General features: G+C 36.4%; 1 protein-coding gene across 4 annotated transcripts in view; it reads left to right on the forward strand.

Moving 5' to 3' along the window:
- The window catches only part of UBA6 (ubiquitin like modifier activating enzyme 6), a 97,166-nt gene extending 71,893 nt beyond the window's left edge, over window positions 1-25,273 (forward strand). For all 4 annotated transcript variants that reach the window (XM_051819765.2, XM_051819766.2, XM_070048076.1 and 1 more), the window contains 15 exons: window positions 2,281-2,462; window positions 3,689-3,794; window positions 7,591-7,680; window positions 7,789-7,869; window positions 8,780-8,908; window positions 10,307-10,358; window positions 10,448-10,511; window positions 12,760-12,829; window positions 14,799-14,870; window positions 15,357-15,474; window positions 16,536-16,729; window positions 17,564-17,691; window positions 18,942-19,029; window positions 19,859-19,953; window positions 22,965-25,273. In XM_051819765.2, coding sequence (XP_051675725.1) covers window positions 2,281-2,462; window positions 3,689-3,794; window positions 7,591-7,680; window positions 7,789-7,869; window positions 8,780-8,908; window positions 10,307-10,358; window positions 10,448-10,511; window positions 12,760-12,829; window positions 14,799-14,870; window positions 15,357-15,474; window positions 16,536-16,729; window positions 17,564-17,691; window positions 18,942-19,029; window positions 19,859-19,953; window positions 22,965-23,100 — 1,605 coding nt within the window. In that variant the 3' untranslated portion in view covers window positions 23,101-25,273. The remainder of the gene's footprint in view (window positions 1-2,280; window positions 2,463-3,688; window positions 3,795-7,590; window positions 7,681-7,788; window positions 7,870-8,779; window positions 8,909-10,306; window positions 10,359-10,447; window positions 10,512-12,759; window positions 12,830-14,798; window positions 14,871-15,356; window positions 15,475-16,535; window positions 16,730-17,563; window positions 17,692-18,941; window positions 19,030-19,858; window positions 19,954-22,964) is intronic.
- Window positions 25,274-27,884: the final 2,611 nt, after the last annotated feature.

Genomic DNA, 27,884 nt, shown 5'->3' on the forward strand with positions numbered 1-27,884 from the left:
GAGAAGTCCTCCATCTGCTGGTTCACTCTCTAAATGGCCGCAATGGCCGGAGCTGGGGCTATCCAAAGCCAGGAGCTACTTCTGGGTCTCCCACGAGGGTGCAGGGGCCCAAGCGGTTGGGCCATCCTCTGTGGCTTTCCCAGGCACATTAGCAGGGAGCTGGATCAGAAGTAGAACAGACGGGACACAAACTGGCACCCGTAGGGGACGTTGTGCCACTGGCGGAGGCTTTACCTATGGTGTCATAGTGCCGACCCCCACAATACTCATATTAAGTCAGCAAAATAGGTAGTTTGAGTCAAGCAAATTTACTTTTACTTTAGAAATGTTTTTTTCTCCATTTATTGTTCAATAACTCATTAACAGTCTTAGTAAACTAAGGTTAGTAATATAATGACCAAACAGTAAATCAGATGACATAGTTAATTGTCTTAACTTATCTAAATATAAAGAACCAAGTGACAGAATGTTAAAACAGGACAAAAAATTTTATCACACCGGCGCCGCGGCTCACTAGGCTAATCCTCCGCCTAGCGGCGCCGGCACACCGGGTTCTAGTCCCGGTCGGGGCGCCGGATTCTGTCCTGGTTGCCCCTCTTCCAGGCCAGCTCTCTGCTGTGGCCAGAGAGTGCAGTGGAGGATGGCCCAGGTGCTTGGGCCCTGCACCCCATGGGAGACCAGGAAAAGCACCTGGCTCCTGGCTCCTGCCATCGGATCAGCGCGGTGCGCCGGCCACGGCGCGCCGGCCGCTGCGGCCATTGGAGGGTGAACCAACGGCAAAGGAAGACCTTTCTCTCTGTCTCTCTCACTGTCCACTCTGCCTGTCAAAAAAAAAAAAAAATTGTCACTTAAATTTGTGTATTTTACTTATAGAAGAATTATAAAGGCCTGTTTCTTATTTTTACTGAATTCTAACAAAGTTTCTGGTTTGTTGGTATACTAAGAACACTTGACAGGGAGTGGGCATTGTGGCATAGCCAGTTTAAGCCACTGCTTAGGAGGCCCACATCTCATGTCAGAGTGCCTGGGATCCAGTCCCACCTCCACTTCTGATCCTGTTTTCTGCTAATGCACACCAGCAGCAGTTGAATCCCTGCAACCCATGTGGGAGATGGATGGAATTCTTAACTCTTGACTTCAGCCTGGTCTAGTACCTGCTCTTAAAAGCATTTAGGGAATGAACCTACAGATGGGAGATCTCTGTTGCTTTGCCTTTCAAGTAAATAAAAATAAGATTAAAAGAACTCTAAAAATAAAAAAATACTGAACATTGAAATGTGTCAACCTAACAATGTGAGAAGAGACAGAAATACCTTTAAAACCAGATACGTGAATTCAGAAAGAATGGTCATATTTACTTACAAATAAACTTTGATAACACTTGAAGTAACGATTTAATAATTGATTATCAATGAATCTTTCAGAAAAGAATGAATTTTATTTGGCCTACTTTTTTATAAAACTAAAACATAAGTAATAATTTCTATCCAGAAATATTTATAATTTTTAAAATGTTTGATATCAAGTTGTTAAACCTCTGACAGTTTATTTTCTGCAGTCTAAATTTCTAGTATTTTACTGAATATGTTTTTAGTTTTGTCTAGGCACTTAACCAAACATCATTACTGGGGGCAGTGGGGAATCTACTTGTAATTGGACTTTTAACTGTGATAAGAATTCAAGGGGCCAGCGCTACAGCATAGTAGGCTAAGCCTTTGCCTGAGTGCCAGCATCTCATATGGGTACCAGTTCATGTCCTGTTGCTCCTCTTCCGATCCAGCTCTCAGCTATGGCCTAGAAAGGCAGTAGAAGATGGCCCAAGTGCTGGGGCCTCTGCACCGAGTAGGTGACCCAGAGGAAGCTTCTGGCTCCTAGTTTCATATCGCACAGCTCTACCCATTGTGGCCATTTGGGAAGTGAACCAGCACATGGAAGACCTTTCTCTCTATCTCTCTCTCTCTGTAACTCTACCTCTCAAATAAATCTTTAAAAAAAAAAAAAAACTCAGAGGTACTTACCTATGAAATATAGATTATTCAGATTTTTATTAATATGTACATTATTTTGGCTAATGAGCATTATGAAATGTAGTGTGACTGCAATTAATATAATTTCCACAAACCAAGAATGAATTCATCCATTAGTTTTTTTCTCACCTTCTGTGTGTGTATATATATATATACACACACACACACACGACTAAAGTAATAAGAATATGTATATTCAGTCATAGTCATCTTTTTTGTTTAATGTTATTCCTTCTGTTTTTTATTTTTTTAGAAACCTAAAAGCTATACTGCTGCTGATGCGACTCTGAAAATAAATCCTCAACTAAAAATAGATGCACACCTGAACAAAGTATGTCCAGCCACTGAGACCATTTACAATGATGAGTTCTATACTAAGCAAGATATAATTATTACAGCATTAGATAATGTGGAAGCCAGGAGATATGTAGACAGGTATGCTCTTGAAATTCAGGTTCATAAAGAGTTATCCTTAATTTTCATTACTGTTTCCCACAACTACTTATTGAGAAGTTACTGGATTTTCTGATTGTTCGTTATGTTCCTATTCTAGTGCTCCCTAAACCTAAAGCCTTTGATGTTTTCCAATCAAAATTGGTCACGTGCCTAAATGTTTTTAATGGAATAATTATCACCTGTGTACCTGTCTGGCTTAAAATTTTCCTGATCCCTCCAGACTCGCTGCTTTAGCTTTTGCCTGGTGAGAAGGCAGTGATAAACAGCTGCATTGCACTGCATGTGCCATTTTTCAGTTCTTAAAGACCTCCACTTTTTTTTTTTTTTAATCTCTGGGTCTTGGACCTACTATTCTTCAGCCTCAAAAAATTCTGTTTCTGTTGCTCCAGAACTTCTGATCCTAGATCTGCCTACCTACTCTTCACTTAGTTTTTTTCCTCATGCTTTCAGATTAGCCTAAATGACTTTGTTTAAACAGATTTTCTTGAACTGCTAAAGCTTAAATTAGATCTTGCAGGATTCCTTCAAAGCACTTTATACTTTTTTCTTTGTAGTACTTATTTTTATCTATATGTGTATAAATGTTTTTTGCCTCACTAAATCATTTATGCTAAGACTGTTTATGTTCTTTCACTGTGTCCTCAGTGCTTAACTCATGGTGTTATTCAGTAAATACTTGTGAAATAAGAGTTGAATGAATGACTACAACTGTATATACCTTACTTTATTACATTTATATGACTCCTTAATATTAGGGTTCACCAGTTGAAAAATGCATTGAAAAGTTGATAATCTTGAGAAAAAGAAGAAATTAAAGTATGTAGAACATAGGAATTTTAAGTATTGAGAAAGATTAACAGTGTTTGGGAGAAAAGATATTGTGGTATCAAATTTGGCAGTCAGAAAATCATCAAAGAAGACATAGAAAGCAAGAGAAGAAAGGGTAACACTGTTAAGAGCCAAAGATTCAGTTAACAGTAGTCGAAGAGAGAGACAAAAATGACTAGGTTGAGCAACAAAATTTGTGTATGGGAGTGGGATGCTAAAAATCAATGTGTTATTTTGTGGTATTGTATCTACTTTCTAAAACATTACATTCAGGGAGTGTTGAGTCTGTGAAATGGTCAGTAGGAAGTGGTAGGGTGTCCTTTGTTTACATTGTTATTGCTCACTCCTGAGTTTTTACTTATTATGTTTTCAAATAGCCGCTGCTTAGCAAATCTACGACCTCTCTTAGATTCTGGAACAATGGGCACTAAGGGACACACAGAAGTTATTGTACCTCATTTGACTGAGTCTTACAATAGTCATGTAAGTGAAATGATATTTTGAAGTAAATGTCTGTCAACTTTTATGTCATAACTTTTTTGTCTTCATCAGTCAAAAAAGTTTGATTTACTTTTCTGAGTCCTTTTCTTTTTGTTTGACCAATTATTGCCATACACATGTACATGTGCATTTTTAAAAATATCTTATTTTATTTTTAATTGTCAAAATTTTGTATCTGGTCTTTATAGAGTATTAGTTTTATGTTGACTATTTTTTCTTAGAACCTCTTTTTTTTTCTTAACTTTTATTTAATAAATATAAATTTCCAAAGTACAACTTTTGGATTGTAGTGGCGTTTCCCCCCATAACCTCCCTCCCACCCACAGCAAACCCATCTCCCACTTCCTCTCCCATCCCATTCTTCAAGATTCATTTTCAATTATCTTTATATACAGAAAATCAACTTAGTATATACTAAGTAAAGATTTCAACAGTTTGCACCCACACAGATACACAAAGTAGAAAATACTGTTTGAATACTAGTTTTACCGTTAATTCGCATAGTACAACACATTAAGGACAGAGATCTACATGGGGAGTAAGTGCACAGTGACTCCCGTTGTTGTTTTAACAATTGACAATCTTATTTATGACGTCAGTAATTACCCAAGACACTTGTCGTGAGCTGCAAAGGCTAAGGAAGCCTCTTGAATTCACAAATTCCTACCTTATTTAGACAAGGCCATAATCAAAGTGGAAGTTTTCTCCTCACTTCAGAGAAAGGTACCTCCTTCTTTGATGGCCCGTTCTTTCCACTGGGATCTTACTCACAGAGATCATTCATTTAGGTCGTTTTATTTGCCACAGTGTCTTGGCTTTCCATGCCTGAGAAACTCTAATGGGCTTTTTAGCCAGATCCAAATGCCTTAAGGGCTGATTCTGATGCCAGAGCACTGTTTAGGGCATCTGCCGTTCTATGAGTCTGCTGTGTATCCCACTTCCCATGTTGGATCATTCTCTCCTTTTAACTTCTGTTAGTTATTATTAGCAGACATTAGTCTTGTTTATGTGATCCTTTTGGCACTTAATCCTATTATTATGATCAATTATGAACTTAAAGTAATCAGTTTGACTAGTAAGATGGCATTGGTACATGCCACCTTGATGGGATTGATTTGGAATCCCCTGGCACGTATCTAGCTCTACGATTAGGAGTAAGTCCGAGTGAGCATGTGCCGAACTGTAGATCTCCTCCCTCTCTTATTCCCACTCTTATATTTAACAGGGATCACTTTTCAGTTAAGTTTAAACACCTAAGAATAATTGTGTGTTAATTAAAGAGTTCTTAGAGCTTTTTGATTACCATTCTAACAGTCTTTGACAAGAACTATTAAAATTTTAGCATGAGAAAGAACAAACCTGTAACATTTTATTCATTTACTATTCCTCTGAGATTTTATGTTAGATTAGCAGGTGTATAAAGAACAAAGAAGGTAGATGTAGTCATTTTGTACCTTTTCTAATATTGTTTCTTCTCATTAGGAATTCACACTTCTGGCATGCTTTGTCAGAAATATTGATAAAAGTGCAAACTCTGGTGACCCACCTAAAATCTTAATGAAAATCTTCATGCTGGGACCAAAGCATGTATATATGTGTATTTTACATAAATGAAACAGATAAGATATTTTAACTCTCAAAAGTGACTTTTGAGGGACTGTCAGAGCTGAAAATAATCTAAGAAATATTTGTAGGCTTATGATTTAAAGACTATTAATCTGTTTGAAAAAGGAAAGAATTATATTTTTTACAAACATAATATTTATTTATTTATTTATTTATTTCCTAAAGATCCATCCATTTACCTGAAAGGCAGAGTTAGAGTAAGGGAGAAGCAAATAGAGAGAAATCCTCCATCCACTGGTTCACTTCCCAAATGGCCACAACAGCTGGTGCTGGACTGGGCCAAAGCCAGGAGTTAGGAGCCTCCCCTGCGTACCCCACATGGATGACAGGGGCCCAAACACTTGGGCTATCTTCCCCTACCTTCCCAGGTGTGTGAACCAGGAGCTGGATCAGAATTGGAACAGCCAGAACCCGAACCTGAGTCCACATGAGATGCTGGTGTTACAAGCAGTGGCTTAACTTTCTGCCTCACAGTGCCAGCCGCATGCAGCTTTTTTTTTTTTTTGCTTTTTTTTCTCATTTATCACCATAGGATGTACTTTGTCAGGATGTCCACCTGTGTCCATGCCCTGATAGTTCTTTAGAGCAGCAATTTTTGTCCATTGCCGAATCATAGTATATATTAATAAATGTATATATTAATTATATATTAATAGTATATATTAATAAATGTTTTTGAATGAATTAACAAATGAATGAAAACCTATTTTATGCCAAGTATATTTCTAGGTACTTTATATATATTTGTTTTTTGTTTTTTGTTTTCCCTTATTTTCCCAAAGAAACTGTTTATTTAATGAGTACAAATTTCACAAGTACAACTTTAGAAATATAGTGATTCCTCCCACCACACCTGTCCTCCCACCCCAACTCCTACTCCTCCCCCCCAACTCCTACTCCTCCCCCTCCTCCCTTACCCATTCCCAGTCCCATTCTCCATTAAGAAAAAAAAAAAAAAAACTGTTCCTCAACATTCAAGACAAGGGCTGTTCAAGTCATTGCTTCTCAAAGTGTCATTTGTACTTCTACAGATCCCCTTTTAAGAGCTCAATCAGTTATCACAGATCAGGGAAAACAACTAGTACCTGTGCCCCAGGACTGGCTTATTTCACTAAGTATGATGTTTTCCAGATTCATCCACCCAGATTCACACCCATTGCAAATGACCAGATTTAATTTTTTTAACCACTGTATAATATTCCATAGAGTATATATCCCACAATTTCTTTATCCAGTCTTCAATTGACGGGCATTTAGTTTGAATATACATTTACTTAATGCCTATGTTTGGTCTGGTATGTTTTGAAATTTTTATAAAGTTTATTTTTACCATGTAGTCTCATGAAATAAGACATTTATATATAATATAATGAAAGTATTTTAACAGACTAAAACTGACAAGTTTAATTTGAACATTGAATGGAGAAAATTATGTAAACTTTGTTATCTGTCTTCTGACTTGAAACTCATAAAAACCAGAAAATAATACTATTCTGGTTTCCTTCTTTGTTATAAAGTATTTAGCAGTATTTCATCAACCAACAAACTAAATATAAATCTCTAAATAAAAACAAAGTGATTCATTTTATATTGGTTAAACCAATAAACCTAGGCTAAATGAACCCTCTAATAGAAGATGGGCTTCTTTAGATGACACAGCTTATACATATGTCGTTTACTGAATACAAACTTTCTGTAAGAAGTTGTACCAAGCTTCACAGATAGACAATGATTCCTGATCCTAAAGAAACTCATGATTTGCTGAACACTGTGTTACAAATCTTTGAATTAACTTTTATAGTAGGCAGTACTATAAGTTTAAATGTCTCCTTGAATTTTCAGAAAAAACATGAATATATGTGGTTGTCTTCTTGAGTACTGCATAGTATGCCATACTGTGCCAGTATGAGTGCACAGATAATAAATGGTAATAGGATTCATGATTGTCATTACGTTGCTATTAACAAATAAATTGTCAAAAGAGTTGACTGACTTTTCCTCTTACTGCCTAGAAGAGAGAAGATAAAGATGTGTGGTTGCATTTTATTTGTTTATGGATTTTTTAATGGTCATAAAACTCAAAAGTACATGGGATCGATAAAAATATGTCATTGCTTCTCTTAAATATCTACTGTTATATCTTACAAATTAGCGGGATCCCCCAGAAGAGGAAATACCATTTTGTACTCTAAAATCCTTTCCGGCTGCTATTGAACATACTATACAGTGGGCAAGAGATAAGGTAAAATTTCCTTTTCAAGGAATTTGTTTTCTTTGAAGTAGGAAAGAAGCTGTTTCCAACTTTTAGACACACTTCTATTTGTAACTTTTTTCCTGTACTTCTTTGTAGTTTGAAAGTTCCTTTTCCCATAAGCCTTCACTGTTTAACAAATTTTGGCAAACCTATCCATCTGCAGAAGATGTCTTACAGGTAAAAATTGATTTCCTTTTTTTTTAAGATTTATTTATTTATTTGAAAGGCAAAGTTAAGAGAGGGAAAGAGAGAGAGATCTTCCATCTACTGGCTGGTTCAATTCCCAAATGGCAACAACCACTGGGGTTCAGCCACGCTGAAGCTTGGAGCCTGAAACTCCGTCCTGATCTCCCACGTAGGTGGCAGAGGCCCACACACTTGGGCCATCTTCCACTACTTTCCCAGGTACATCAGCAGGGAGCTGGATCTGAAGTGGAGTTCCTGGCACTCGTGCTCATAATGCAATGCCAGCCTCACAGGTGGAGGCTTAACCTGCTGGGCCACCCAAAATTGATGCTTTTTAGTACAGACCTCACACTTTGTGTCAGTATAATCTGAATTTCAAGTTGCTTACCAGCAGTTTACTTTTGTCTCCAAAAAAGAGTGATTAAAACATTGCCTTGTTCAAAAAAACCAAAATAATACATCAGGAATCTTAAAGGGAGTCACATGTGATACTTTTTTTAATTTGGTTGAAGTCGATGAAAATGTTGATATTTGTATTTGATCCATAAAACACCAATTCATATAATTTAACCTAATAAAAGTATAATAATTATTATGGAAAAGCTGCTAATAATTAAAAGGCTTGTTAAACTTTGGAGGAAAAAAAAGTGAAGTTCTAGCGAATATTTTATAAATAGACAGTAAATCTGAGTTAAAAGTTCATGTGCTGTCTACTTTCGTTCCACTCCCCTGCTTCCAAAAAAAAACAAATTCAAAGGGAAAGGAGAAAGGTAGAGACAAGGAGCTTGAGGTAAAAAAAAAAAAAAAAAAAGAGTCATAAAGCACTTAAGACTTTGACTAATACTTTTGGAGTGTATGTGTTTATTGGAGTTGTATTAATTTTTTCTATCTCCCATTCTAGAAGATGCAAAATGGACACAGCTTAGAAGGTTGTTTTCAAGTTATTAAGTTACTTAGCAGAAGACCAAGAAACTGGTCTCAGTGTGTAGAATTAGCAAGATTAAAATTTGAGAAGTATTTTAACCACAAGGTAAGCATGCAGTATGAAACATTTTAAAAAGGTTGATCTTGGCTCATTTAGTTAATACTATTTATTTTGTTGTCCTGAAATGTCTACCCTTTTTTAGCAAGCTTTTCAAAAATAAATATGTTGAGTAAGAACAGGGTCTACACACATGACATACTCTCTTTCAATGTTACTGCTTAAAAGATATATTTAAATTTTACTCATTGGCTTCTGAATTATGCATTTAACTGATCTTGTCTTATGTACAAAGCTAGATTTTAGATAGCTTTTTTCTCTAGAGAATGAAGAATATATTTTTGTCTAGAATGTTCAGAAGATTAGTTCAGAATAGAGGCAGGAGACTGAGAAAATTGAAATTTTGCCATTCCTACTCTGATGATCATATTTTATTTCTATTTCTTCTAATGTAAAATAGAGATAATAGCTTGTTATCTAATACATTGGGTAGTGGTGAGAATCATTTGAGTAAATACATGTAAAACATGTTTAGAACAGAGCACGGTACAAATAAACACTATAGCTGTTAATGTTACCTCCCATTATGCACAGTTACTAGAATGTGTCCTACACTCTTTAGTCTCTCCTTTTCTTTAGGCTCTTACATATCAGAATATAAAGCAAGTTCATTATTTTTAAATCTTTTAATTAGGCTTATCCTATCTTTCAATCTTCTTTCCTGGCTCTGCATTTGTAAAAATGGTCTATACTTCCTTACCCTGTAAATGTGAAGTCATTCACATTGCTCTTACCCTTATTATCAATGACCTATCTGTTTCAAAATTTTATTAAAGAGTACTTTTTACTTCTGCTGTGGGTTTTTGTAAAAATTATTTTGTTTAATTACAGAGAAAATTCAACCACATACATACAGAGGAAATAGTATGATGTAATCATAATCTACTTATAACTCAGGTTTAGTGATAATCAACTCAGATCATCCATGTCATCCACATCCCTGCCCTTTCTCACTTGCCACCAGATGATTTTGAAACAAATCTCAAACGATATATGTTTTCAAATTATAAAATCTTATTTATTTTTACTGATTTAATTGTTTCTTTTAAGGGTTAACTCTTTGAAAAGAGCAAAGTGATATCTAAAATATGCTACCATTTATAAACAAAGAAATTAAGTAATTATATTGCTTGCTGTAAATGCAAAAAAAACTAAGTGTTGGTAAAAAATGATAATAGTTTTTTCAGGTACAGTGGGCAATGACAGAAGAATGGATAGATAAAATGCAGGGGAGACTAGGATTCTACATTCTGTCATCAGCACTTTAATTTATGAAGCATGTGCATCTTAATATTACATAAAATGTATTTATTCTGAAAAATAATTTTTCCTCATATAGAAAATATTAAGTAGTAGATTTCTTGTGTTTGATTATTTTTTCTTTAGGCTCTTCAGCTTCTTCATTGTTTTCCCCTAGACACAAGATTAAAAGATGGCAGTAAGTATAACCAGATGTTGAGAAGAAATTTAAATGTAATTTATTACTGGCTATATGCATTAGAAATGATATTTATATCTTTTTGTTAGGTTTATTTTGGCAATCACCAAAGAGGCCACCTTCTCCAATAAAATTTGATTTAAATGAACCTTTGTGAGTATTTATATCTAGTTTAACTGTGTAAATTTCATAACTGTACAAAACCTCAGGATCTTTAATGTGAAATGATTGCATTCCCAAGAGTTACTCAGAAGTCATCTTGACCAACAAGCCAGTTACAACCTTCTTCCCACACAAATGTGAAGCCATTTATTTACATGGCAAATAACTTAATTATTTATATCTACTTGGAAGAAACCAAAATCATCTTTTTTAAGATTTACATTTGTCTATACAAAAGTAAAACTAAAATAAATGTTTTTATATTTAATGGAGCAAAGAATCTTTAGTTACATGGAAGAAAATGTTACTGAGCATCACCATAAATGATTTCAAATTAATTTTCAAAGGAGTTGGTTTTTCAATACCTGAATAAACTGTATTAGATAGACATATTCACACATATATGTATACACTGTAGTTAAATATTAATTACTAAGTAATCTTTTATGCAAGTAACTGCTTAATATTCTCACTTGGTGTATGTTGTAGGCTTCAGGTTATTTTATTCTTTTGGGTTTTTTTGTTTATTTTTTTAAGATTTACTTATTTATTTGAAAGGCAGAGTTAAGAGAGAGAGACAGGGAGAGAAAGGGAGAGACCTTCTATCTACCGGTTCACTCCTCAAATGGCCAGAGCTGGGCCAAGCCAAAGGCAGGAGTCTAGACTCCACCCAGATCTCCCACGTGGGTAGCAGGAACCAAAGAACTCAGGTCATCTTCCACTGCTTTCCCAGGCATATTAGCAGAGAACTGGATCAGAAGTGGAGCAGTCAAGATTCGAATTGGTGCTTATTTGGAAATACCAGCATTGCTGGCGGCAGCTTAATCTTGTATGCCACAATGCCGGCCCCATGTCACCTTATTCTGAGCTGCTCCTTCTTTAAGCCTTAGCTTTTTTTTTTTTTTTTTAAGGTTTATCCATTTATTTGAAAGGCAAAGTTAAAGGCAGAGAGACATCCTACTCCCCAGATGGCCTCAGTGGCCAGAGCTGCACCAGTCTGAATACAGAAGCCAGAAACTTATTCCGGTCTCCTACATGAGTGCAGGGGCCCAAGGACCTGGGCCGTCCTCCACTGCCTTCCCAGACCACAACAGAGAGCTGGATTGGAAGTGGAGCAGCCGGGACTCGAACCAGTACCCACATGGGATACCAGCACTATAGGCAGTGGCTTTACCCACTACAAAGCACCGGCCCTAATCCTTAACTTTATTTTTTAAACAAATTCACTTGCTTAGTTTGAATATGATAATATACTCTTTAAGTTCAAGTGTAATAATGTCTTCTAATGAATTAAAATGAATTTTCTTTCAATAGTCCAATTTTTCTACTTCATAATCACTACCTGAATATTAGTGTTTTTGAAGATAAACTTTTTTTTTTTTTAGACAGGCAGAGTTAATGAGAGAGAGAAACAGAGATAAAGGTCTTCCTTCCGTTGGTTCACCTCCGAAATGGCTGCCATGGCCAGTCCGCTGCGCCGATCCGAAGCTAGGAGCCAGGTGCTTCCTCCTGGTCTTCCTTGCAGGTGCAGGGCCCAAGCACTTGGGCCATCCTCCACTGCCCTCCCAGGCCATAGCAGAGAGCTAGACTGGAAGAGGCGCAACTGGGACAGTATCGGGTGCCCCAACCGGGACTAGAACCCGGGGTGCCGGCCTGCAGGCAGAGAATTAGCAAAGTGAGCCACGGTGCCAGCCAGGAATAAACATTTCAAGTCATAAAGACTTATGCAGTATTTTCATCTAGACTAAAATTGCATTGTCTTAACTTTTAAAACAATAATCCTATAGCAAAAATTCTATCAATGGGGCCGGCGCTATGACGTAGTGGGTAAAACCACTACCTGCAGTGCCAGCATCCCAGTGTCGGTTCGAGTCCTGGCTGCTCCACTTGTAATCCAGCTCTGTGCTATGGCCTGGGAAAGCAGTAGAAGATGGCCCGAGTCTTTGGGCCCCTGCGCCAGCGAGGGAAACTCAGAAGAGGCTCCTGGCTCCTAGCTTTGGTCAGCACAGCTCCGGCTGTTGTAGCCAATTGAGGAGTAAACCAGCAGTTGGAAGACCTCTCTCTCTCTCCCTCTCTCTCTCTCTGCCTCTCCATCTCTCTTTGTATAACTCTGACTTTCTAATAAATAAATAAATTTTTGAAAAAAATCTTCTTTGAATATTTTCAAGACTGTAAGTCCTAAGAGTAAAAACACCATGTTTAAAACTGTATATTTAATCTTTTTTTTTTTTTTCAAAAGGCACCTCAGTTTTCTTCAGAATGCTGCAAAACTATATGCTACGGTGTATTGCATTCCATTTACAGAAGAGGTAAGATATGTTTCAAATCCTAGCAAATGATGAGTGACAAATCATCGGATTGCATCAAAGTATGGGGTTTTTTTGGTTATAAGACTCTTTCTTTTATATATAAACTTTGTTTTGTTGTATTGATGCCCATTCTAACATATGAAAGTACTTCAAAAAGTTCATGGAAAAATAGAATTAAAAGATAAGCTTATTTTAATGCAAAAAATTTTTGATCAACCAGCGCTGCGGCTCACTAGGCTAATCCTCTGCTTGCGGCACCGGCACCTCGAGTTCTAGTCCCAGTTGGGGCGCCGGATTCTGTCCCGGTTGCTCCTCTTCCAGTCCATCTCTCTGCTGTGGCCCGGGAGTGCAGTGGAGGATGGCCCAAATGCTTGGGCCCTGCACCCACATGGGAGACCAGGAGAAGCACCTGGCTCCTGGCTTCAGATCGGCACAGCATGCTGCCGCGACATACCGGCCATAGCAGCCACTTAGGGAGTGAACCAAAGGAAAAAGGAAGACCTTTCTTTTTGTCTCTCTCTCACTATCTAACTCTGCCTGTCAAAAAAAAATAAATAAAATTTTTTAAAAAATGTTTTGATCCATATGGTTATCATTTTCCATGTCCTTTCTGATTACCCTTCATATTTAAGACTCATAATAGAAGCTAAACACTCACTTCAGTTTTACCAAATAGAAGAAAGTCAAATATTTCTTTTCTGTATTTTAAGTAATAAAATAACAATATTTGGAAAACAGCTTCAGTTAATTTGTTAATCAGCTTCAGTTAATTATTCTAAAAAGTTAAACCATTTCATAGTAATTTCAGAGTATTCCTCTTAGAGTCACTTTATAAACTTTTTTACTTACATTGTGATATTAACTTATATATTTTCCCAGAAATCTGAAAATGCACCCTTTTATTGACATTTCTTTACCTTTATCATCATACTCACTCTTTAGATATCATCTGTGGGGAACGCTAGCCCACAGTCCACATAAGGCCCATGAAATCATTTGCTCTGGCCATGCCAAGACAACCACAGGAGACATTCAAAATTCAATACATTGATAGTAGGCCAATATAAATTGATAATTTTGTATGGCCCTTGAATAATGTTATAAATATCCAAATGGCCCTTGGCAGTCAAAAAGCTCCCTATTCTGATCTTAAGACTCAAATATAACGTTGAGAGACACATATGCATAAGTGAATTTTTCTTCATATATATATATATTAGAATTAAGCACATTGGTGTACTTTTAGGCAGGCTAAATGGAGAAATATGAACCAGATCCATAAATAACACTATTTTGGATTCAGATTAAAATGCCTGTTGTGGATTGATCCTGCTTTGAGTTTATACAAACAAAATATTCCACATATATCTGGTAAAAATAGGGGCATGTAGTTTGGTATTCTTTTTGTGTATAAGAGTGGTAGTTTCATGATGTGAATGGTAATTAACGTCAAAAGCAGTGTACCTCAGTATTTTCTAAGCAGCTTCTTTATAACGAAAGTGTCTTTAATAGCTTTAAATTTATCTTAAGTTCATCTTGAACCATTCAGATATTTTTCAGCTTCTCAAGGTATAAATTTTTTTACTTATTTAATTTATTGAGTATCATATTGTGCAGGGAACTTTGTAAAACATTGAAATTGAGGAAATGAAAACAGTAGTCCTGGATCTCAAGGCACTCAGTCTTATATTCAGAAACTAACTTCTTACAAATTATAGAAAGAACTAAGAGTTCAGGTTTGTTGTCTAATTAGTGCTTTTTAACTGCCTCTTCCAACATCCCATAGGAGCCCGTTAAGAGTGATATTTCTCTAGAAATAAAGATAAATTGTCTCAAATGATTCTTATCTAAATATTCAGTATTTTCAAGGAATTTTCATATGATAAAGGACCTTTTAATGGTTGTTTTAGCTTTAGAATTCAAAATTGGACTAATAAGTTATTGATAAAATGAATTTTTTGAAAAATAGGGCTTATCAGCAGACGCCCTCCAGAATATTCTTGCAGAAGTAAAGATTGAGGAGTTCAAGCCTTCCAATAAGGTATGTTTCATTCATTCAGCAAATATATATTGATTTTCTACTTGTGTCAAGTCCCAATCTAAACCTGGAGAACACCACAATGAGCAAAATTCTTGCCCTTGTTGCTCTTACATATCAGTGGGGTAGAAATGAACAATAAACAAATGCTTGTAAGTATGCAATTATATTTCATATAGGAGCATATTAACATTTTCACATGACAATAAATATTCTTATATGGCTTAAATTTCTTTAAAAAAAAGTTGTTTTAGATATGGGGTTCTCATAGTGTGTACATGCTACCTTGAAAAGATAAACACATATATAAATAATAAAATGCTACTTACTAAAGGAAAATATAAAATACACTGGACCATAATGATTAACAATCTGATTAAAATACATGGAGGAAATGTTTTTTCTTTTTGATCTATTTAATAGGAAAGTGGTAACCAGATTTAGATGCAGAATGTGATAAAATTAACAAATATGTTTGTGTGTTTGAAGGTTGTTCAAACAGATGAAACAGCAAGGAAACCAGAGCATGTTCCTGTTAGCAGTGAAGATGAGAGGAATGCTGTTTTCCAGCTGGAAAAGGCTATTTCATCTAATGAAGCTACCAAAAGTAAGAGAAAGTATTTATTAAAATGTTTTGAATTGAGGCCGGCGCCGTGGCTCAATAGGCTAATCCTCCACCTTGCGGCGCCGGCACACCGGATTCTAGTCCCGGTCAGGGCGCCGGATTCTATCCCGGTTGCCCCTCTTCCAGGCCAGCTCTCTGCTATGGCCAGGGAGTGCAGTGGAGGATGGCCCAGGTGCTTGGGCCCTGCACCCCATGGGAGACCAGGAAAAGCACCTGGCTCCTGGCTCCTGCCATCGGATCAGTGCGGTGCGCCGGCTGCAGCGGCGGCCATTGGAGGGTGAACCAACGGCAAAGGAAGACCTTTCTCTCTCTGTCTCTCTCTCTCACTGTCCACTCTGCCTGTCAAAATAAATAATAAATAAATAAATAAATAAATAAATAAAATTTAAAAAAAAATGTTTTGAATTGAGTGAATTACTGTTTTCACTAAGCTTTACACCAAAAGTTTGTAGAATTAAATAATAACATTGGTGTTAGTTGATTTCTTCATCATGAGGAAAGTAACTGTTCATCTTAAAAAAATAATAAGATTATTTATTTGAAAAGCAGAGTTACAGAGAGGGGAGGGGAAAGGCAGAGAGAGAGAGAGAGAGAGAGATCGGTCTTCCATCCTCTGGTTCACTCCCCAAATGGCCTTATAATGGCTGTGGCTAGGCCCATGTGGGCGCAGCCACAAAATAGAATCTTAAATGTAGTGAGCTCAGGAGCCAGCGCTGGCATCCCGTATGGGCGCTAGTTTGAGTCCTAGCTGCTCCACTTGCAGTCCACCTCTGTGCTATGGATAGGAAAGCAGTAGAAGATGGCCCAAGTCCATGGCCCCCTGCTCCAGGCTCCTGGCTTCAGATTGGCTCAGCTCCAGTCATTGCGGCCATTTGGGGAGTGAACCAGTGAATGGAAGCCCTCTCTCTCTCTCTCTGCCTCTCTGTACCTCTTTCAAATAAATAAATCTTCGGGGGAAAAAAAAAAAAAGGTTATCAACTCACATTGCTTTTTAACTAGAAAAAGCTTTGCCACTTAGGGAACTTTGTTCTGGTTGTTATCAGGTGACCTTCAAATGGCAGTGCTTTCCTTTGAAAAGGATGATGATAGTAATGGACACATAGATTTCATCACAGCGGCCTCCAATCTTCGTGCCAAAATGTATAGCATTGAACCAGCTGACCGTTTCAAAACAAAGCGAATCGCTGGGAAAATTATACCTGCCATAGCAACATCTACTGCTGCGGTTTCTGGCTTGGTAAGTTTATGATTCTTTAAATAAAAGTATGCCTTTTTCATTGCTTCTTTCTGGTCTTCCCCATTTTACCAACTCCAGCAAATTACTTAGAGATCTTAGAGATGGAGGAATAAATATTGGATCTTACAATTTAAAATATCAAGATATTTGGGAGAATATAGTAATGTATGCTTTGAGGTTGTTATGTATAAAGCATTTTAACATAAAAAATAAACTCAGAAATCTGTCATTTGGCCGAGCATTTAAGATACCCCACATGCCATATCAGAGTACCTGGGTTCAATACCCAACTCTACTGCCAACTCTTAACTTCTTGCTAATGCAGACCCTACAAAGCATAAGTTACGGTTCAAGTAATTGAGTTCCTGTCATACTCACTTGGGAGACCTAAATTTAGTTCCTGGCTTCCATCTTCAGCCTGGCCTACCTCTGGCCATTGCAGGCATCCTGGGAGTGAACTAGAGGATGGGAGTTCTCTCTTTCTCTATGTCTCTCTACCTCTGAAATAAATCCATAAAAATTAGAAACTGAGAAATAAACTCAACATTAAATTATAGTTTTTCTTTTAGGCTATAATCCTTTCTGTCACCTTTGTAGCCCATACAAAAGCAGCTGTTCTGTTTTCTTGAATAAAATGTCATCTGCACTCTTAAGGAGTCAATATCTTTCATTTTAATGACTCAAAAGCTTTAGTATAGCCCTAGTTATTATACCATATTATACCACTACTCCAAAGTTATTCTTAAAACATACGTGAGAAAATTGAATAAACCCAGTTAAGATCATGCATAGTTTTAGACTATTTGTATAATTAAATCACCTTCTTTTATCTAGGTTGCCCTGGAGATGATCAAAGTGGCTGGTGGCTATCCATTTGAAGCTTACAAAAATTGTTTTCTTAACCTAGCCATTCCAATTCTAGTGTTTACAGAGACAACTGAAGTGAGAAAAACTGAAATCAGGTGTGTTTGAAGGTCTGTTTTTCCTGTATTATGAAAATGAAATAAAAGTTACCTTTTTAGAGGTAAAAGTATTGGCTCACCTCTCCTTTCTTTCTGTAAATGTAAATCCTTGTCATTACTTCAAGACTAAATCAGACCTCATCTTAATGAAGCATTTCTGACTAAACTAGCCACAGAATGCTCACAACACTTTTATCTGCTGCACTGTTTAGGTTGTATTTTCTTAATGGTTTTACAGTTTCTCGGTGTCTGCCTAACCCAGAAGAATCAGCAGACACTCTAGGTGTGTGACTGTGGATCATGAGATTCAGAATCGAATTCTAGAAGCTTGTGATGAAGCAAAACAATTCCATGGACTTCTGCTTTTCATTTTCTGGATTTGAACAGCCATAAACTTGTGGAGACAGTTAACAGGGATATGAGAAAGGAGACAGTATTAACAGGGATATGAGAAAGCAAACATTCCAATACAGTACTAATGAGAGTACAAAAGTAGGTTGGCGCCGCGGCTCAATAGGCCAATCCTCTACCTTGCAGCGCCGGCACACCAGGTTCTAGTCCCGGTCGGGGCGCCGGATTCTGTCCCAGTTGCCCCTCTTCCAGGCCAGCTCTCTGCTGTGGCCCGGGAGTGCAGTGGAGGATGGCCCAAGTGCTTGGGCCCTGCACCCCATGGGAGACCAGGATAAGTACCTGGCTCCTGTCATCGGATCAGCGCGGTGTGCCAGCCACAGCACGCCGGCCGCGGAGGCCATTGCATGGTCAACCAAGGGCAAAAAGGAAGACCTTTCTCTAAGTCTGTCTTTCTCACTGTCCACTCTGCCTGTCAAAAATAATAAAAATTTAAAAATATTGAAAAAAGAGAGTACAAAAGTATAATCTGTAAGAGACATAAATTAGTATTTCAAATTTGCACACATTATATGTGTTCAGGATGTTCATTTGGGCATTGTGTATCATAGCCAAAAATGATTGGTAGTAATAGGGGACTGGGACATCCACACAATGAAACTCACACATGGCTGTTTAAAAAGAGAGAGAGCACACTCTGTCACTAAGACATACCAACTCGTGATGAGACACTGAACAGATCAATAAAGTACTAGTAAAAGTGGTTGTCTTGATGTGATGAGGAATTAAGTTATAAAATATTTTAGAAGTTGTCCCTTTGTGCCTACATTAATTTCTATTAAAACTGTTACTAAAGGGAAGAGAACTTAAATGTTTGTGTTCTGAATATTTTTCTGTTATAGAAATGGAATCTCATTTACAATTTGGGACAGATGGACTATACATGGAAAAGAAGATTTCACCCTATTGGATTTCATAAATGCAGTAAAAGTGAGATACTTTTATTCACTTGTTTCATTAGAAATTTGAGTCTCATTTCTATTTACGTTAGTCCCCCGTTATTCATGGATATATATTCCAAGAACCACAGTGGATGGCTGAAACCACAAAGCACCAAATTGTCTAGGCACTATATTGTTTCCTATCATACATCGCTATGATGAAGTTTAATTTATACAGTAGGCACAGTAAGAGAGCAACGAAAACTAATAATAAAGTAAAAATTTTTACTATTATAATAAAAGTTATGTGAATATATTCTCTCCTTACTACACTATAGATTTTAGGAACTTCAGCATATATTTTTTGCTTTCCTTAAGTCAAAACCTTTCATCATTTCATTTAAATGAAGAACTTCATAGCTTCTATTTAACATATCCAAATTGGCAGAATCATGATTCTTGTGATTTGGTGCCACTATTAAATGAACTAGGGGTTTCTTAAACAAAAGCATTGCAATACCATAAAAGTCAATGTAGTAACTGAGATGGCTGCTAAGAGGGCAGCAAATACAGCATGAACATGCTGGACAAAAGCATGATTTTCACCCAAGGTGGGATGGAATGGGAAGACAGGAAATTTCATCATACTACTCAGAACAGCACGCAATTTAAATTTATAGATTGTTTCCTTCTGGAATTTTCCTTCAAATTTTGACCTTCAAAAGTGAAACTCTAGGTAAAAGGGGACCGCTGTAGTTTTTACCCATATCTTTATTGGTGATTATAATATTTAGCAAAAGTTGGCTCTTTCTTGCTGGTTATAAAATATGTTTTCCATAAGTATGAGGCCTTGATTGTTTCACTTTTGGGTATTTAAGGAGAAGTACGGCATTGAACCAACAATGGTGGTACAGGGAGTCAAAATGCTTTATGTTCCTGTTATGCCTGGTCATGCAAAAAGATTGAAATTAACGTAAGTATTAAACATTATATGCAAAATATTCAAAAAATGAAATATAAGCTGGACACACACTGAAAAATGAAGTATAGAAATTATTGAAATTAAAATAAAAGAATTATTCTTCTCTAATGGCCTAAATAAAGACAGTGAATATGCCAGATAAAGTCCAAAAGACTTCCACTCAAGAAAAATTCATAGGTTTACAGACACTCTTGTGAATTTTATTGTAGTCCAGAATCAACTTTTCAGCTAATGTCTCAAATACTGTTGTGAGCATTAGGGATACAGCAGTGAGCAACACAAAGTCCTGTCCTACTTCAGGAGTTTGTATAACAGATTGACAAGTATATCAAATAGTGATAGAGTGCTGTAGAGAAAATAAGAAAAGGAAATACAGAGAGTGAAGATATTGAATTGCTCTCTTATGTTAGTAGTCTTGGTGTTCCCTCTGCCTTTCATACTCTTACCTGGTATGGTAATGTTTGAGCAGAAGCCAAAAGGAAGAAAGAGAACAACAAAAAAAAAAGTCAAAGTAGTTGCAGTGGTCTCCAGGGCCCTAATGATATGTTTCCCAGTTATTCCTCTAAATTCCTTCCCTCTTTGTCATCCTTACTCAAGTATTCCAGCTCCACAGGCCCCTTTACTTTTCCTTAAACACTCCAGTCATGTTCTAACATGGAACTCTTTTCTTCTACTCACCCCTGGTCTTTACATTTCTTAAAGAGGCCTCCCTGGACCCCATTTAATGCTACAAGTATCCCCAAACTCAATCGAATATGTCCAACTTCCTTTGCTCTACTCTTTTTTTCTCTTGTCATTTTTTATCCTCTCTGCTTTTTCTACTTTATTAATTGAAGTTAATCACTGTTAAGTATTAGTTAAGGCATTATTTGCCTTATATTGTTTTATAAGGATCCTTAAATATCTTTCGAAAAATTAAGAGTAGCATTTAGAGATCCTTTACTGTATGCTACCCAGATGAGAGGAATGTGTGGGTGAAAAGTGTATTGATAAGTTGAATTTAAATTTGCTGCAAATAATTTTTAAAAATGCTTTTGAGAGGTAGCCAATATTTAAAACCTCCAAAATGATATGTTTTGTGAATGATATTTCTCCTGTTACTAAATTTTTTTAATTTAGTGCATACTTATTGAATGCCTATTAATAACTGGATATTTTGTGTCAGTGAGGTTGCAGTTAAGGGCCCAAGCTTTGCTTTAGAAAGATGTGAGTTCAGTTCCATGCTCAGATACTTGTTTTGTCACCTTTGTTTGTACTTTTTGAAACTTTGTTTCCTGTCTACAAACAGTTTGTGCCCATAGATGTTGAACACAAAAATAACAGTAAGGTGTTAACAGTGTGATAGAACATCAATATTCCATGTATGTTAACACCTGTTAGTATTTTGTTATATATCTTTATCAAATGGCACTGCTCTCAACAAGTTGATAGTCTGCTAAGGTAAGCTTACATGTTAATCATGAATTAAAATATAATAAAATTGTTGCAGTAAGAATTTTTTTGTTGTTTAAAGATTTATTTATTTTATTTGAAAGGAAGAGTTACAGGCTAATCCTCCGCCTTGTGGCGCCAGCACACCGGGTTCTAGTCCCAGTCGGGGCGCCGGATTCTGTCCCGGTTGCCCCTCTTCCAGGCCAGCTCTCTGCTGTGGCCCGGGAGTGCAGTGGAGGATGGCCCAAGTGCTTGGGCCCTGCACCCCATGGGAGACCAGGATAAGTACCTGGCTTCTGCCATCGGATCAGCGCGCCGGCCGCGGCAGCCATTGGAGGGTGAACCAAGGGCAAAGGAAGACCTTTCTCTCTGCCTCTCTGTCTCTCTGTCTCTCACTGTCCACTCTGCCTGTCAAAAAATAAAAAAATTTAAAAAAAAATTAAAAAAGAAAAGCAGAGTTACAGAGAGGCAGAGAGATGGGGGGTGGAATGTCTTCCATTCGCTGGTTCACTCCTAGATGGCTGCAATGGCCGGAGCTGCACTGATTGAACCCAAGGAGCCAGGAGCTTCTTCCAGGTCTCCCACACAGGTGCAGAGGCCCAAACACTTGGGCCATCTTCTTCTGCTTTCCCAGGCCATAACAGAGAGCTGGATCAGAAGTGGAACAGCTGGAACTCAAACTGGCATCCATGTGGGATGCCATCACTGCAGGTGGCAGCTTTACCCATCACGCTATAGCACCTGCCCCTACAATAAGAATTTTTACAGAGTACTTTGGGCATACTAATTCAAATGTGTAATATTTGACAAAGAGAGAGATCTAATGTCTGCTGGTTCACTCACCAAAAGGCCTCAATGGCCAGAGCTGGGCTGAACAAGGAGCCTTTCCCAGGAACATAAGCAGGGAGCTAGATCAGAAGTGGAGCAACTGGGACTTGAACCGGTGCCCATATGGGATGTTGGCACCACAGGTGAAGGCTTAACCTATTACACCACAACTCTGGCCCCTGAAGATGGATTATTGAAAGCAAAAGCAACAGTTTGTTCTAACATAAGCAATTAAAGAGCATATGTGGTCTATTAGGGAAATCAAAATTTGGAATGATTCACCAAGGATGTGACAACTGTGAATGGTATAAAGAATGAAAAATTACAATTGGAACAAAAATGTCTTTGTAGTATGGAAAGAGCTAAAGAATTTTGTTTGGTGTGATGTTTCTAGCTTATATTTTTAAGATTTAAATCTAGCTTGCCTTTATACTCTTTATTGAGAAATGCTTGAGAGTTTATGATGCCTCTAAACTTTATAAGGAGTGTAGAAGGAGAATTATTTTTTTTAAATCATTGCTTATATTTTGAGGACTTTTTTGGCAGAGGGGTGGCAGTCTTTAATTCATTATCATTACCATCTGTGGTCCAAATGGACTTACTATTAGGTAATTGAGTGACTTGGGTTTAGAGCTTTCGGTAAAGAAAAATGAACATCTGAGTGATATTATCTGAGCGGCATTAGTTAGCAAATCATCCTTTCATTGTTTACTAAAGTATTCATCTGTGCTTATTTTTGCTAGAATGCATAAACTTGTGAAACCTTCTACTGAGAAGAAATACGTGGATCTTACTGTGTCGTTTGCCCCAGATACTGATGGAGATGAAGATTTGCCAGGACCTCCAGTAAGATACTACTTCAGTCATGACAGTGATTAATAGAAGTTGTCTTAAAATTACTCCTGGACTACTTGATTTTGGACATGGTGCGCTTAATTCAGAAACTATGAAAAAAAAATCAGCTCTAATATTATGGATTTCTTTTTGATGAAGCCTTAATTAAAGGGGAACATCAATAGGAAACTACTGTAAAGAACTGTAAAACATTTTGGAGCGTTAATGTACACTTGTCTCATGCTTCACAAATGACCATGATCACAAGCTACTTTGAACTGGAATACCATTTTTTAATGATGACAACAAATTTGTATATTAACTTCTCTGGATGAAAAAGAAGGAAAAAATATTTATTTATGACCAGAAGTGATAAGGATCAAGAAATTGAAAGTAATGAATGCAACTATCCAAAAGGTCTAATCTCATTTTATGAATTTTTTTTGTTAGTGTTTGACACCCACTTTTCTATCTGAATAGTGTGTGGCACCCTGATCCTCTCATATGTTTAGGCTTTAAGCTTCTAATACTAGTGGGAAGAGGGAAGGATGGTAGTGGTGGATGAAGAGTAGACATTTTAAATTGTGTAGTCATGACTTACTGTCCTGTTGCCCCTGCTAGTGTAATGAGAGTTGGTTATGTCACTGTCTCCAAGAAATCAGGATTTTTGTTGAGAGCAGCAGTGTTGCAAGCTGTAAGCAGTAGGTCAGATAACACATGTTAACCTGGACTAAATGTTAACAGTATTATATGGACTCTGGATAGCCCTCTTAGAGAATCCATAAATGTGAACAGATGAATATGGCTAATCATTTGATTCTTAAATATACCTTCTAATGTGGTTACTTTATTTATTTGGAATTCTAAACCTGATTGTCATAGTACATAAGACTAAAAGGTTTTGTAAAGGGAATGTCCTTAGATAGATGAAAAATAGAAATTAAAAAATCATCACTAGTGGAGTCTTGATTTTTTTTCTTCCAGCAACGTAATGGACAGAAAAAAGTGATTTAATATTTTTATTTTAAAGATAAGCATGTTATTTGATTCCCTGCACCAATAGAGTTGACAAAGATTAAAATTTATTTTTTTATGTCTTTACTGAGAAAAAACTTTGAGTCTTCTGATATGAGCTATTGTACATGTTCATGTAAGTGCTTTTATTAAAATGATGTAGAGTACTTCACTGAGTAAACTCAGTGAAGAACAGCAAGTGATTCTTCTGTTACTAAGGCCATCATGCATTCTAATGTAGCTGGCATTTTATAACCTCAGGGAGTCATTTCCCTCTGTCTCTTTTTCTTCTATGCTGTTCACTCCATTACTAGATTATTTGAAAATTCAAAGACTAGATTTACATCACTATGACTCCAATTTGGTATCTTTTTGTACTCTATACTTACTTTTCTTTTATTCCATTGAGAAATAGTTTAAATTGTTTTGTTAACCAGCTGTTTGATTTTTTTTTCTTTTGTAAAATTATTTTCCAGTTGGGGATATACACTTGGGAGTGGAAGGTGAATTTGTATGATTAAACAGTAGTCTGCATTTGGCAGGTAGGGGGAAACTGGACAGGATGAGTTTAAGGAAATGGCTACCTTTGAAATAAACAATTAGTTTTTGTTTGTGATATTTTACCCGCTCCCATTGTGCATATCCCAAGTTAGTAATTAAAATTAATGTTACATGAAATTGAATATAGGAATATCAAGGCTCTATAGCTTAGAGGGTAAGATAATAAAAGAACTATCAGAAGCCTTTTCTACGCCTCTCTGTTTTCTGCTGTTTGACAGTAACTGTCATTTCCCAGGGAGACATTTAATAGTCCTCAAGTCTGATCTAATAACTAATTATATTTTGTCTAAGTCTCCACATCTCTTTGAAGTAAATTTAGAACCATGCTATCAGTTCTTATTTATAGACATCTATGCTTTAACAAATACAAAGAAAATCAACAGGAATTAACTCATTTTGTGATTAAACCTACAGCCATTTTGCATTACTTTTTTTCCCTTATAGGAAATGGTTATTACCTTCATTTCTTCTATTCAGTTTTACTAACTGGAAATCCAGGGTGAAGTTAATGAACATCTTTCTTACTTTATTTCTGTATCATGAGATCACTATTGATGACTGAAATACTAAGTACAAAAAGAATTTGGTTTTGTACAAAGTAATTTTTTATTTACAAAAATAAACTAAAAAATTTGAAACTGTTTTTATAAGTCATGTTCCATAGTTGACTCTGGAGATTCTGATTCTGCTGTTCGTTTTGTGAGAAATTTTTCTTTTGTATTCCCTAATTTTCCTGTTTTGCAGTCTCACCTGTCAGTGGGTATAGGGGGACGTTATTACAAATGCTTTTAGCTTTTGGAAGTTCTATTTAAACAGGTGAGGAGAAATACTCATAACCCTGTCCCAGACTACCAGTAGATGATTTCAAAATCTGTTTCTTTTTAGAATTTTAAGCAGTATGTACTTTCCATGAGTTCCTCATAAATTGTCCCAGTGGTAGAACTTGGAAAAAAATATATGTATCTTTATTTTTATTTTTTATCTATTTTATCATACCGTAGTGGTAACAGAGACAGAATAAAAATTAACAATATACAGGTACTTCAATAAGTTTGTGGGAAGCAGAATTAAAAGGTAAGTTTATGTAGATCCAAAAAAATTTGTGGAATCCGTACATATAGGAGGTCTTGAAAAAGTTCATGGAAAATGCATATTATGAAAAAATTATGGATAGATTTCAAAGTTTAATGCACAAAAATAACCATATCTTTTAATTCCTTTTCCACAAACTTATTTATTACCTTTATGTTTGGAGTCCTGTTTTATAATTAGTAAAATGAAGGCAGAAAGAAAATTTGTCTTGAATCTTGAGAGGGGAAAAAAACTCTCTTGATCTCTTTCAACTACAATGAATATAATCCTAAATTCATTTGGATTGCAAATATCTACTCAATATAAAATGACTAGGTGTGGGTATAACTATTTTACTTTTCAAAAATTTAAAAACAATAATCAGGAAGTTGAGATCTTGGAAATCAGAGTATAATCAATTTTTGGTTTTTCTCTGTTATATGTCTTAACTTTGTTTTTTTTTTAATTGAGAAATATATACATTTGAATACATAAAATAAAAATAGGCAGTTTAAAGAACATTTTTCAAGTAGCTACTTATATAACCAGCACTCAAGTTAATACACTATTGGCAGTAGCCTAGAAAATCCCTATGCAGTCCATTCTCAGTTATAATAAGCTCCCCACCACACACGCCATTTATTTAATTACCACTATCATACCTTTTATGGTTGCTAGCTTCTTGTTTTTATTTTGTTATTGCCTCTGTATGTATACCTAAATAATACAGTTTACTTTTCTCCCACTTCTAACTTTACATGAAAGGAGTGCACTGCATTGTTTGTGCTGCTTCCTGGATTCAGCATGTGATTCAGCTCTGTTGCTTGTGGCTGTGCTTTGTCATCCTTGATGTATAATTTACCTTGGTTTGATATACTCCAGTTTATTCATTATTTTGACTATGGACAATTGAGATGATTTTAATTTGGAAAATTGCAATTCCACAATGAAAATTATTTTATGTATCCTGTAGAGCTAAGAAGATATGTATCCAGGAGTTAAATTGCTTTGTCATAGGGTATTCATATCTTAAATTTTATTAGATAATCAGAAAATTTTTCCTAAGCATTAGAGATGTCCTAGTTCTCCATTTTGTGAACATAATGATATTAATAGATCTTTTAAATTTTCCATTCTGGTGTGTGTTATTGCAGTTTCACTCTGCATTTTCCTAATTACCAGTAAAGTTGAGCACCTTCTCATAAGCTTATTGGTGACTTCAGCTTTCATTTTCTATAGAGTGCTTTGTCAAATCTGTTACCCATTTTTTGGGTTGTGCTGGTAGTTGTCTTTCTCACTGATTCGTAAAATATCTTTATAAATCTTAGGTTTTGATAGCTGTATAGTTAAAAATATCTTCTTATTCTGTGACTTGTCTTTCCCTCTCTTTATGATGTTCTTTAATAAAAAGAATTTGTGTTTCTTTCCCTCTTGTAGTGCCTCCAAAGTGGCACTTGAATATATTCATGTGTCTTTGTCTCTGAGTTTTTGTTTCAACTTCTTGATATATTCTTTTTTTAAAAAAAGTTTTTTTATTTATTTTTTTGAGAGGTAGAGTTACAGTCAGTGAGAGGGAAAGACAGAGAGAAAGGTCTTTTTCATCCACTGGTTCACTCCCCAACTGGCCGGAGCTGCACCAGTCCGAAGCCAGGAGCTTCTTCCGGGTCTCCCACATGGGTGCAGGGGCCTAAGCACTTGGGCCATCTGCTGCTGCTTGCCCAGGCCATAGCAGAGAGTGGATCAGAAGAGGAGCAGCCAAGACTAGAACCAGAGCCTATATGAGATGCCGGCACTGCAAGCGGAGGATTAGCCCACTGAGCTACAGTGCCGTCCCCAATGTATTCTTAATGTTTACAAAACAGGTCCTCTCCCACTTACTGCTCTGTAAGTGTCTTAGTTATTTTTAGCCCATTATATTTTTAGTTCTCAGATTTCTAATTGCAAACATGCAAACTTGTTACTCTGCAGTTTCCAGACATCTTACCATAATTTTTGATCTCTTATCTACTTGAAAATGAAAGGCATGATTATTTTATAATCCATGTCTAATAACTCGAATCTAAAATCCCTCCTGTGGGTCTGTTTTTTTTTTTTCTGGTTTTCACTCTTATTTTTTTGAGATTTATTTATTTGTTTATTTGAAAGGCAGTTACATAGAGGCAGAGAGAGAGAGAGACACACAC

The sequence above is a fragment of the Oryctolagus cuniculus genome, chromosome 8, assembly GCF_964237555.1.
Source record: "Oryctolagus cuniculus chromosome 8, mOryCun1.1, whole genome shotgun sequence".
NCBI classification, from domain to species: Eukaryota; Metazoa; Chordata; class Mammalia; order Lagomorpha; family Leporidae; genus Oryctolagus; species Oryctolagus cuniculus.